Source organism: Nothobranchius furzeri, chromosome 10, assembly GCF_043380555.1.
Source record: "Nothobranchius furzeri strain GRZ-AD chromosome 10, NfurGRZ-RIMD1, whole genome shotgun sequence".
NCBI lineage: Eukaryota > Metazoa > Chordata > Actinopteri > Cyprinodontiformes > Nothobranchiidae > Nothobranchius > Nothobranchius furzeri.
The window spans coordinates 62141047-62154753 of NC_091750.1; the positions used below are offsets into that span (position 1 = coordinate 62141047).

Below are 13707 nucleotides of genomic sequence, written 5' to 3' on the forward strand. Positions count from 1 at the left end.
TACGAAGTCGAGCCATAGCTGACCGTGTCTGGAGGCCCAGCAGGCCTCGCGTGAGACGCAAACATCTCCAGATCGTACTTGGATTTGGTATTTTGCTTCATACATATTACTCAATCCGAATGTGGGATCCTTGCACTAATGTTATCTCTGGGGTCGCCTCCGAGAGCAAAGGCAATAAAACTTAAGAACAATTACCATATTACCCTTACCACAGCGCCATTCGTCAGCTCCGTTGGGACAGTCTTTGTGTCCGTTACACTGCAGAGCTTGAGGAAGACATTCACTCATGTTACCACAGGGGAACTGGCCGAGGGGACATCGAGCATCTTCTTCCACCGCGCTGGCCACCAGTGCTAAATAAGGAAAAAAGGAGAGAATAAAAAAAGTGTTCAATTCATATATCAAATATAATTTAGAACAAAGTAAAAAACGAGATAAATACCACTTAAAAGTGTTTAAATCAAACGTTTTATCAATAATTTACTATGGATTTAAGAAAATATTGATGCACTGAAATATTTTGATATTTTATCTTATGTTACTGTACTGATATTTAAAGTGACGATGTGTATTTTCCCTGGCGATAGGGGGCAGAACATGCATAAATCACTGCAAGCAAGCAGTATTTTTGTGGTCGAGTAAGACCTTACCAACGGATGGTCATTAGGGTCAAAAATCCCTGGTAGCACTGTCAGAGCCCAAGCCCCCGGACCGGTCTCTCCCAGCTAACCGGTCTCCATCTTGGACCACATTTCCCAGCATGCTCCTCGCGGGAACTCCCAGCATTCTCCCCATCACTCCCAAGTCTATATATGGAAGACGCCGCACCGGCTCTTCACTCAGTCATCGTTTCTTCGAAATCCATGAACAGAGTTCTCTACAGAATAATCCAGCCTTCTAATATCCCAACCAAGCTCAACTCCCGTACCCAGTCGACCATCGTGACAAGCACAGCCTCCAGCAAGATGACACACACACATCAGACTCCATTTAATCACTGGCAATGAGTGAAGAGGTGAAGAGGTTAATTTATCTGATTTTAATCTATTTCTGTTTTAAGATCATTATAATTTTATTACTTTTTTTAAATTGCTTTGATCAATGTGAAGCACTTAGTGATTCTATGTCTGTGATGAGTGCTATATTAATATAATTTACTTACTCACTAAATGTGTAAAACAACATTTATGAATGGCAAAATGTTTGTAATTGTTTGTTACAAATCAGTAAATGCAGTTGGTCCTCAAAGGCTCCCGTAGAAGGAAACATGGCGTCTAATATGGCGTTGCTCAGAGATTTAGACCTGCTCCTATGTATTTTAGACCCCGACTTTTATGGTTATGTGTTATGACGCAAAAATAAATAGCAGCAACTTTATCTTTTTACACTAACTGTGCAAAGTGTTAAGAAAACAATAACGCTTTTTTATCTTGACCGTTGTGTGTTTTAGCTTTCAGCTCCTAGAGCTCAGCCTGACTCCCTGAGCTGAACTGGGACCTGTCTGCGTACAAGATAAGAAGAAAAAAAAAGACACTAAAGTCTTTTCTTTCTCTCTTTTTTGGACTTTTTGGATACTGGTATTTTTCTGTCACATACTTAATGAAATCTAGAAATTTCTTTTGATGGAGCCAAAAATAGACTGAATGATTTCTATTACACTGCTGCAAGATACAGTAAATATTTTACTCTCCTCTGCATTTGCATCACTTCATCTTTACAGCAGTTCACCAAAAAAGTAATAAAAACAAACATAAATGTCATTTTTTTAAATCAATCCCTAAGTGGCCCTTAGAATTTGTCTTTTGGGTCCACGAGACACAATGTCTGTTAGTCTATTTTGCTAAGAAATGTAATGTTTGAGCAGCAAACTCCAAAGACCCCAAGCACACAGATCAAAATGTAGCTCTTTCTTTGGCTTTAATTAATTAATTTATTTACAGTATGAATAAGACATGAAATGTAGAAGTGACTCTCTTTGCTGAATAAATCATATTCTTGAGTCAAGGCAGAGAAAATGCAACGTTCTTGACAAAAATAATAAAAATTAACTCTACTGGTGCCGCTATAGTGCCAGCAAATCAAACTAAGCCAAACTAAACTGTCACTTCTGAGAAATGATTATTTATTTAGGTTCATATGTAATATTTGGAGCATTTACAGCAAAAGCTAAAATCACTAAATGCAAAAACACAGTTTCAGGATTGTCAAAACTGAAATTTGCACGACATTTACAACCTGAAAACAGAGCAGAATGCCTGGACATTTGTGGAAAGATTAAGAAATGACAAATAAAAGTGGTTTTATTGTTATTTATGACCTACAAAACTTACAGTGGAGTTGTACCTTTATAGATTTAGTATGTTTCTGTTTTTTATAACTTTCATATGTTTCAGATCATTTAATACATCTCAATAGCAGACAAAAATAACATGATTAAATTCAAAAAGCTATTCAAATCCAACCTGGCTCTGTGTGAAAAAGCTAAGTAATGTTTAAAACAATAAAAATCAATAATAAAAACATGTAAAATCCTAAATGTCAGCAGAGTTTGAGGCTATGAGAAGGAGAAATTGGCATTTTGTTCTTTTTTTTAAAGGCTGTATGGATAAAATAAAGGCTGTAAAAGGTGCAAAGGGGCTATTTAGACACAAGTCATTAAGCATACTTTGACTGATGCAAACATTGTAACTGAAATATTTTCTTCATGGGAAAAAGTCGTTTGTTGGAAAATTGCAGTAAATCCTCTGAGTTAGTGGATCCGTTCATGCAGAGCCAAGCTCCCTCCTGTTTCTTGTGACGGTGGCCACAAATCAGGATGTGAACATGACATACACACAGAGACAAATACATCCAAAACTGATTTTTTTTAATGAAAACAGCATGCAGGAGAACTGAGAGCCCGTTTTCTCTCTTTATGTCAGATTCAGCTGTTGCCTCTATGGTGAGGAGGCCAATAAAACCGCTGCCATTCCACAATGTCTCAGCCTTCCAAACCTGATGTTTTAGATGAGTTTGTACACCAAACACCCTCTTCCTTTTACTGCCACTTTTAAATTGCTCCAGAAAGAAAACATCATTCTCTTTTAGCATTTAAATGCATGCAGCACGAACGTTATAATTACCAAATGTGTCAATCTGCTGCTCGGCATGGGTTTTTGGAGATTTTTTTCTGACACAGCTGCCTGACTTTTTTTTACTGAATCCACCTCCCCGGCTTTATACATCATCTTTATTTTATTAAATACAAAATATAAAGAGACACTATTTTCAGACATTATTAAGTTAGCGAGTAGAGCTTTGCCACAAAACTAATAGACACTGGTTCAACACTCCCACTATATGCAAAAAATAAAAACAATAAGATAAATAAATGAAAACAGGCTAAGTAAAGTTGGACCAGAGACAAACAAACCAAGAATTCAGCAAACGGGTGACACAAAGTGATCAGTATAGGTGAGACGAAAGATTTTTCTATTAGATCATCCCAAAGTTAATTGGAGGGAAGTGGAGTTGAATGAGAGTTGGAGAGATGCATTGCCAGGATTTGGTGCGGGTAAGGATCCTGGCAGCAGATTTAGACAAACTGGAGCCTTTTGAGGCTTTCATATTCCTCCAAACAAGACTTGACTGCAATGATCCACACTTGAGGTTAGAAAAACACGAGAAGTGTTCTCCCACAAAGACAGAGAGTGACAACTGAGGTATAGAGATTGGTTTATGGAAGAAAAATTAAGATTTGGTGACAAATTTATGTTGAAAGTTTTGGGATGAGGGAAGGTTTTTGGGTCTCTGAGAATGAACGGAGGACATATCACCCAGTTTTGAATTTCTTTAAATTTTTGTATGACGTAAAATACTGAAAATAGAAAATCTGATTGAAATTAGCAGCCTATTAAAGGTTTATACTATAAAAGGATACAGAGATTTTTCCACATCAGATACTTGATTCAAATGAAAATCTGAATTCCGTAAAAAAATGAATAAATAACTTTTCTGGATCCTGATATGGATCTTCAGAGTGTAATATACCACCTAATCTGGGCTGCCTCCCGACTTCTGGTAAAGGTTTTTTTAAATATAATTTAGGGATGCAACAATACCACTTTTTTCCAAACCGATACGATACCGATACTTGGATCTGAGTACTCACCGATACCGATTACCGATACAGATACTTCTACCACACAAAAAAATGCAATGGATTGGAATACAGGTTTTATTTTCTTCTGTTTTCAATAGGAAAAGACTGTGAGGTAGATAAAAAGTAATATAAGTGATCACAAAACTAAAATATTAGGTGAACAGAAATGACAGGTTACAGTGAAGTCACTTTCAAGCAACTGCATTGGTATCATTTACTGGTATCTGTTAACTTTTAACAATACCGATACTGGTAACAGTATCTGTTTCGGCACCAATACCAATACCAGTATCGGTATCAGTGCATCCCTAATATAATATATAGCGTTTTGAGCAAATAAACCAATCCAAGCAGACCATTGTCTTGGAAAAGGGTTTTCTCTCCAAATCCAACAAACAATTATTACCAGTAGAAACTTTTGGCCATTTCTGTGTCTGTTAGCAAAATTACAATAAAAAACTCATGAACCATTTTTAATTTATGAAATCCAAGATGGCATTTTTGCAAATGAAAAATTAGCTGATCACGCTTAAAGGCACACTTGGCAGATTTCCTTGCTTTTAGCACCCTCGGGTCTGTTTAGTTGAACTAAGAACAAAACTTATCTCCTCACTGTGCGTTTGTCTTTTTAACACCTTCATCTAACAGTTGAAATGTCTCTTCAGTCTTCATTACTGTCTACAAGAGTGACATATCTAAATCAAACAAACCAGCTGTGTTCATCATCTAAAACATGCAGGAAACACACAGGAAGCAGACTGCAGCGCCAGGTAGGTCAGCTTCATAGACATACCTGGCAACTCAAACAGACCAGACCAGCACTCTGAAGTTGCAAATGCGGTATTCTGGTATTAGAAAAAATAAAATGACGAACTGCCTACATTATATCACTGACAGGGTAAGACTATTACCCTGGGCAAAACTCTGGATAGCTCCTTCAAAGGTGCAATACATTTTTCCCACCTCTAGGTGGTGCGCTCTGAGAAAAAACTCCAGATTTCTGCTCCAACATTATTTCTTAAATATGACAAAAACAACCATCTTTCTCAACATGCATTTTATTTGTTGCACTTCTCTTGTTAGATTTTCCTTTTGGTGAAAATGAAACAAAAATATTTTTAATCATGGTTTATGAAAAAATATTTATTTTCTAATCAGCTCAAAATAAAAGGCTTTCATCTCATGTAAGTTTTAAGACAAGCTGTTGTCGCTCTAGGACACCAGTCAGAGCGACAGTACAAAGGGCCTCTCTTGACTGGTTAAAGCTGATCTCGGATCAGTTCCAACACCCAAGTCAAAAGACTTCTAAAGTTATACGCTCGCCTTTGTTCTCAGTCTTTTTGTCTCACCTAAAGTGTGCCAGATCCTCAAAGTGACTTCAGACTAGGGCTGGGCGATATGGCCTAACATCAATATCTCAATATACCTCCATAACGATAAATGGATGATAACTACAGGTAATGCAGAAACAAAACTTGTCCACTAGATGGGGCTGTCACATGTATTACAATGAGTTACATTTTTACGTGACCCAAGGTGGTGCAGTGTTTTAACATTGCCAACCTACACACATCTTTTCATTTTTTTAATTAGCAAATTTATTGACATGGGAAAAATTAGCTCGATAAGAGTCACAAATTTCGATAACGATACATTTTTGATTTATTGCCCAGCCATCAGACCATGACTTATTCATGACGCAACAATGTTGGGTGTATTTAAGACGAATAAAGCTTTGATACAAACTTTTAAAACAACCCGCATGTTTAATATTCACCAAACGCCACTTTACCCACATACTTGGTGTTACTTATCAACAAAGGAGGATCACTAATTATGGTGAGTGGTGCCAGCAAGAGGCAGGACACAGAACAGACAAAGAAAAGCAAATAACTTGTAAAAAGGTCACCGATCTGAACAGAACTCAGAGAAAGATGACACTCAGAGGTAAAGAGAGCGTAATCAGAACGGAAAAGAGCTAAAAGACTAAATGTACTTTCCAAAAACACTAGAATACTTCTCTGATTTATTTCTTAATCGCTGCTTTTCCCAACATGTCCTTGTTTACACAAACTCCAGACCACAAATGCACAGAAGTACATCTGCTCAGCAGTTCTTGTCACGCGTTTACCAACACGAGCAAATCCACATCTGTTTAGATGTGACACGTGGGAGAGTCCAGTTCTGTGGTTAAAGCTCTAAAGCGGCTCGTTGCAGTTATCACAATAGCCGTCTGTCAGGAGCCAATTGTCACACAAGCAGCCTTGTTGAATATCAGGAGCTTGAACTTCATGACACAAATTTTCTCCCAGTTTGCTACAAGAGAGGCTTTATAAGCACGAACCTGATCGCCTGCTCAGGTATTTAAAAGTGAGCTCTTAGGGTAGAACCAGCAGGTGAAGCCTGACTTGTACTCAACGAACATAAACAAAGAATAAAACTCACTAAATGAGAATAAATCCCTGTGATGCCTGTAAACAGCTTTTATCCGTGCGTTAGAATGAAATCTGGCATCAAAGCATCCTTGTTGTTTGTTGCTGTTAATATTTCTGGGACTCACTGAGAGGCTGTGGGCGTGACAACATAAATATCACCTCTAAAAGGACTGCGAGCATTAATTAAAACAAGGAAATATAAAATTGGCTAGAAAAATAATATTACCACGTTTTGGTGCAGTAATTATGGCCTTAAAGGGATTGTTCTTACCTTTTTGTCAATAAAGTGCTAAATGACCCGCACATGTGTTGCACCTTTCAGAGACAGAGGTGGTGGCCCCTTATAGATATCCAAGCTTCTCAGCTTATAGGGAGCCTAGAGCCTAATTTATACTTCTCCGTCAGCTCCATGACACGCACACATGGACGGAGATTATTTGCCCTCATACTTCTCCGACTCCTGAGAAGTGCTGCAAAGCAATTCCCCGCCAGGACAACAGAGGGTGTAGCCGTGTTCTGTGGTGTCCTGTCATGCACCAGTTCCAAGATACTGTGTTTATATTGTGTTTTTTTTTTTTGTATTTAAGAGACTTTTTAATACAGATAAATTTGTCCCTCATCCTCCTCCACATCTTCATACACTTGCCACCTCTAAGCCCACGTTTTCCATCATTTCCGTCCACAAATAAAATGCTTGCTGCGTATCTTTTCACTCCTCCAGTCAAGGGGGAATAAAACATTCATATTTTTAGAGTTTTACTGTGAGGTATTCTTCAAGCTTCTCCGTGTCTGCCTCTAGATATCGTCAGCTCTATTTAAGTTTTTGAGGGCGCAATGGCAGCACTGTAGACGACAGCAGTGTCCTGACCAATCACAAGCTTGTTTGGAAAAGAGAGCTCGACTCTGTCCATCCTTGCGAGGGCTCTTCAACAGGCTCACAAGGACGTATAATGGTGTTGCGTGAGTCCGTCCCGACGCAGACGCAGAAGTATAAATTAGGCTTAAGTCTACTTCCGGACCACGGGTCCCCGGAAGCACGAAAAAAATGAATGCAAGTCAATGGGGCTAAAAACTATATTTTCTAATCCCACTTGTTATGTGCCACGGATTTCACATATGATGTCCATGAATTTAAATAAGCATTTTGATACCAAGAAAGTGCTTATTTTAGAATGGGGAAATGCCATTTTAGATTTTGTGTGAAAATTAGTCCTGGACTACAATTTGCTTCACGAAAGTGACGTCATCTAACCAGACACGGAGAAAAACTGAGGGAAAATGGCTGTAAGTTCAGCAAACTTGAAATCCTTCCTTCAGGGGGAAAGGAACCACCATAAATCTGGCCATTTGGTAAGTAGCAGCTACGCTAGGTGAGAGGAGATTCACATATCAAATCAATCAATCAATACTTTATTAATCCCAGAGGGAAATTAGAGAAAAATCTACGTGAATTTTAAAGACACATACTGATGCTATGAAAGCACTTATTTTTGACAGGCAACAAAAGTTATTTTAGGTTTTGAGTGAGACATAACGGAATAGAAATGTGCATCTCACCAAATTGGAACCAGACACGAGTTTATCGAACCAGACACGGAGAGGCTGAGAGTTTAGCGAGCTTCGAATCCTTCTTTTCAGGACGATGGAAGGAGCATCAAACATGGAGAAAACCACTATAAATCTGGCCATGTGGTGAGTAGCAGCTACGCTGGGGAGAAGAGATTCTCTGGTGACGTCAAATATGTGATGTCTGATTTGTGGTCATTTGTATTTTTACAAGTGAATAAATCTCAAAGTATGTGACAGTCAAAACTAGCATAATTACTTTTCATTTAAATTGAAATACAACCTGCGCGTGATTCAGTGCATAAGGCAAAGCGGATCAGAAAATCACTTATTGCCCCGTTCACTTACTTTCATTTTTTATTTGTTCCAGAGAACTATGAGCTGACCAGAAGAAGAGGAGACTTATAGGTCTTTTCTACCACCCAAACTGGCATGGAATGGGAAGAGTTGGGTTGCTAATTTTTCTGTTCCGATTGTAAAACTGGTCCAGACAACTCACCCGGACCGCGCCAGTCACGGGATTTTCCGGGCTCCCTTCTGTTGTAGGTCCAGAAATTCCTGGAGCGGTACGGTTAGGGTGGAGCAGCAACACAGTCCACTGATTGGTTGACAGAAATACGTCCCTTCTTGCAAACAGGAGAACTAACGAAGTTCTGTTGTTTGTATTTTCGTTAGCTGAACATAAAAGTGAAAAAATTGCAGCAAGTAGCAGCAAGTGTTCACCTTCAGAGTTCCATACGTTTCTCACCTTCACCACGAGAGTCCACAGGAGGAGCTAGATGGATCGGTAGTTTTTTTCTCAGCGGATGGCAGCCGAAGGATCAGAGCAGACGTCGGCTCAGTGTCGGGCCAAGATGAAGAAATTAAAACCCAATATAGCTAATAGTTAAGGACAGAAACAGCCGGAGTGGATTTTTTTTTCAGATGGGAGAAATACACGGAGTTGCTGCGACGCGCTGGATGCTATAGCTGAGGCAGGCTTCTGGACTTTGCGACTGCACACTGGAGTCACATGTGGAGGCTGTGGTAAGCATTTTGGTTTTGTCTTTAGCTCTGTAGACTATTTATTGCAGCACAGACATATTGAATAGTTTCACAACTTTTAAAATTGCGCATGATGGTTCGTTTTATCCCGCCTGCCAACGTGATGGCCCAAACTGGGATCGAAACGCTCGTCGGAAAATTCCAGACCCATACCGGAACATACCGGTTCAAAAATAACCTGACCGGACCGTTCCAGACCTGGCGATGGAAAAGAAGCTTTAGGTTTCCTTTAGCAGCCTGAGTGGGGAATTGGTGGGCGTGGCCAGCTCCAGCTTTTTCTTTTCTTAAAGTGAAACGGCTCATTCTGGAAGGCATTGAAAAAGTCAAGAATAAAACTTCTGCAATTGCTTTATGTGAGAGGGATTTAGTGCAAAGCACTTCATAAACATATTTTCAAACATAGAACTATTGTAACTTAAAGGGACTTTACGGACTTTTGAATTTTTATGTTTGCGATTGCCCCCTCAGGCCAAAAGCGTAACGGCAGCTTCAATAGTAGGCTCGTGCACGAGGCGCGCATGCTGTATGTGCACACTCCTTAACGAAAATAACAGCCGAGACAGTCCCGTGTGTGTGTGTGTGTGTGTGTGTGTGTGTGTGTGTGTGTGTGTGTGTGTGTGTGTGTGTGTGTGTGTGTGTGTGTGTGTGTGGCCCAGAGGACAGAGGACAGGAGAACGTGCAGCAAATTAATTAAAGAATTTGGTTCTGTACCTTTCTCTTCAGCACAGCCGACAAAGGTTTAAGATGGGTCAGTCCTCCTGCATGCTCAGATCATTCCCTTCCCTTGCTTGAAAAATTGTTCCAAAATGAAAGTTGAACCCACATCTTTTTTAATCTGTGAATTCAATGCCGTTCGGCGAGTCTCAAATAAAAATTTGGGCATCTTACTGTAAAAAATGTACCATTAATGTAAAAAAGAAACTCTAAATGAACTATGTTCACATCCAGAATCGAACCTAGGTCTTCTGCATAGGAGTCAGGCATCTTACAAGGTGAGCTACACTCTAGTAACATTCACAGTATCTGTACCATTTATATCCTTGATAACACCTGAAACGTCAATCCAAAGAACGGTTCGAAGCGAAAATGGCTATTTTGTTGTTAATCTGCAGGAAATATCTAGAAGTTCTACAGAAAGTAGCTAAGGGTCCTCAGAAATGTAGCTAGCTTTGTCACTAGGCGTTAGAAACAGCAACAAAGTCGCTGACTTGGCACTACCTCTCTCTGCTGCTAAAGCTACGGATGGCAAATGCTACAGGCTATGCCTGAGCGTGAACGCGCATGAAGCAGCCTGCTCGACCCGAGCAGCTCTCTTTTTCTGTGATTTTACAGAAAAATAGGCAATCACAGTAAAAATGCCAGGGCTCATTCTACAGGACCAGGGCATTGCAGGAGAATGTATGAAGAAGACATTTATTATTTCTATACATGTTTTGGCTGTCTAACTTCCATAATGCCCCTTTAAGTAAAAGTCATAATATGTCCACTTTTAATTTAGAAAACCTCCAATGGAAGTAATTCTAACTATATGATATCTACATTTACACAAAACTCCTTCATGCACCTTTCCCTCATTCTGTCAACACCTGCGCGTCTTTAATGCAACAGCCTACAATCACATCGAGTGCTAAAGACAAAACTTGCTTTTGATGGTCAAATTTGCAGCCTTCATGGGTAACCTGAAGTGCAAAGCTTTGAATTCAGGCCTGCACGACTCACTTAAATGATCTCCAAAGAGAAAATGGAAATGGAAGACCAAATTCAAGGATCAGTGTGCTCACACCTGCTGCACGCTAATTTAGGCTAGGCACAAAAAAAGTAAAAGCATCATTTGTAAAATTATGCAATCCGTGACACTGCAACAGATGCAAAGTCTCTTTAAATCTGCCCCAAAACACCAAATGCAAACAAGAAATTAAAGCTAAGGTCCACGTAACGACTTAAATACCTTAATGTTTGACATTTTAGCTGAGAACCTGATAAACAACAGCTGCTGCTGCTGTTATCACCGGGTTGAAATTGTCCCTGCAAAACTGTGTTGTGTGGAAATGGTCTGAAAGCAATAAAACAACTCCTGTAAACAGCAGATTAGTGCAGCAGGCCGAAACAACTTCATACGGCGTCTCCTATCTGCGCCGAGCATTGTTAAAAAGAAAAACACTTTCTCTTGTGAATTAGAATTACAAAATAGGATTTCGGGATAGCCTTCACTAACACTGAAGTAATTAAGTCTTCTTGTCCCATAAAGACAAGAATAAATCTGGTACAGATCTTCTCTGGTGGCAGAACAATCACACTTAAAGCAAAGAAAACTATAAATTGACTTCATGCAGTGTTTACGGTGTATCCACTCCTCCATCTTGGTCGCTAAAATCTGCCCTTTTTGGCAGAACTTTACCCAGTTTTTCCAACATTCCATATCTAAAAACATGTTGCAAATAACAAATCTGGCAGGAACGGTCTTCAAACAAATGTCATTGCCATTTAAAACTATGAAGTGTAAAAAATAAGAACAAAGGGATCGTCCTTATAAAGCATCCCACTGACTTCCAAACTTTAATCTTTATGGATGTTTGAATCCCGACTCCTTCTCCTCCTCCTATTGTCCTCTGTGTTCTCTCTCGCATGTAAGCTGTCCCACCTCCTCTTCTCTCCTCAGAAATTTAAGAGATGGAACAAAAGTAAAGAAAAAAGATTGTAAAAACGTCTCGAAAATCTGGATTTTATTTGCTGCAGCAGAAAATCCTGAGTTGAACTTTAACTGTTCTGCAAACTTATGCGCAATGATGGAACGACGTCAAAGCCACTAAATTACAGATTTAGAGTAAAATTTCTAAATCTAGTAAAAAATAAAAATGAGATGCAGGTGTGTGTTTTTGCATCTCTGATTCATTTATTATGTTTTCTCTAGTATTTATGTGGTCGGAAATACTATTAAATCATATTTAAATAACACATAATCTTACATTATAAGCATTGTAATATCTTTGGAAATAAATCTGTGGTCATTGTGCACAATTCAAACACTTTACATGCCTAATATACTGATCTGAAATAAGTTATAATTGATTTAACAGCATTCCTGAATAGAGCCAGTGAAATAATAACAGATCTGAGGATGAGTCACTCAACGTGAGCAGGTGGAGGTAATGTGAAGACGCATGGATGATGGGAATTTATTTTGTTTTTATTATCAAATTTCTTTAATCCAAGAACATCTGAGCTATGTTTGAAGAATCTGAAGAGATTAAAATGAGTGTAAAGACTTTATTATTAATAACCTCTGAACATTTCCATCATTCTTGTGTAGATTTCAAAATGTGAGTATAATTTAAAGCTAATAAGGCTCTTTGTCGCTCTGCGAGGACCGCGGCTGAGAATCTGTTTCCCCCACCTAGAGCTGTGCAGGAAAGCAGACAATGTCCTGAAGAAATAAGATTTCAGTCTAACCTTCAAAGGCTAAAAGGAGAAGGTCCTTCCTAGGCTTGGTGATGAGCCCCTGATTTTGAATCTAAACTCCCCCTTAAACGTTTAAATCCCGCATGTTTGGGCAATTTCCACAGCGAGGTGTGATTAAAATAAACAAACATGTCACGCAAGATAGATGGGGTGCGTTGCTTTACCTCTAATCTGAGTTTGGGTCAGGTGGATGAGCAGCAGGATGACAGGAACGTCCATCCGGATCCTCGGAAGTTTCTCAGCCCTCATGCTGCCACCGCGACGCCTCGGTCAGGGGAAAAAGGGCGATTTGTTTGTGAAAACCGTCACTCGACAAAATAAATCCGGTTAAAAGCAGGATGTGTGGGAGGAAAACCACATTTAGCACTCAGAAACTTAGAGAATAAGTTGAAGCCGAGTCCGTGCGTAAAGGCAGCGCCATCCTGTCCTCCGGAACTGGACTGAGCTCAGAGGAGACTCGCTTTGGCTCTCTCTCACACACACGCGCGCGCGCGCACGCACGCACGCGCACTTCCTCTCTCCCCAGGTTTTTTAAAACAAACTGCAAAAATATTTTACATTTGCAGCGCCTCCTCGCGCGCAGCTCACCTGGGTTACCTGTAGCTGCTGTAGCACGGATTTCCTGCACGAGCAGTCTTTTTGTGTAATTCTTACAGGAGCAGAAGCAGAACGCCATTCATAATAAACTCCATTTTATTAAAACATGTCTGAGAAGATCAAAGTCATTCAAGTTGTCAAAAGTCTCATGGAAAATGTAACATATGTGGGAATTTAAACATTTTTGCCACAGAAATACTTCACAAGGATAAATGTTTGTAATTTTCAAGCTATTTAATAACATTTCTATTGATAAAACCACCTACAGCTAAAAGGTTATCCAATATTTACAAAACATGCCACAGTCAGTTCACCTTTAAATGTAAAGTTTCCTCAGTCAACAAGATCGTAACAGTCACGTGGTGTTTTATTTTTAGAAATCTGTTTTTGTACCATGCAGAAATGTCTTAAAGCAACATAAGTCTTAAAATGTTCATACAGAAATGGTCTTGGAAGCAGTTTTAA

The 13707-nt window shown here is 39.3% G+C and overlaps 1 protein-coding gene across 2 annotated transcripts in view; it reads right to left on the reverse strand.

Moving 5' to 3' along the window:
* The window catches only part of rxfp2a (relaxin family peptide receptor 2a), a 70850-nt gene extending 57629 nt beyond the window's left edge, over nt 1-13221 (reverse strand). The window contains exons 1-2 of one of the 2 annotated variants that reach the window (XM_070555856.1): nt 12810-13221; nt 210-353 (exon numbers count right to left, since the gene is read on the reverse strand). In XM_070555856.1, the coding sequence (XP_070411957.1) occupies nt 210-353; nt 12810-12894 (229 nt within the window). In that variant the 5' untranslated portion in view covers nt 12895-13221. The remainder of the gene's footprint in view (nt 1-209; nt 354-12809) is intronic. The other variant, XM_015961611.3, reaches the window with a different exon arrangement.
* Between the last annotated feature and the right edge of the window lie 486 nt (nt 13222-13707).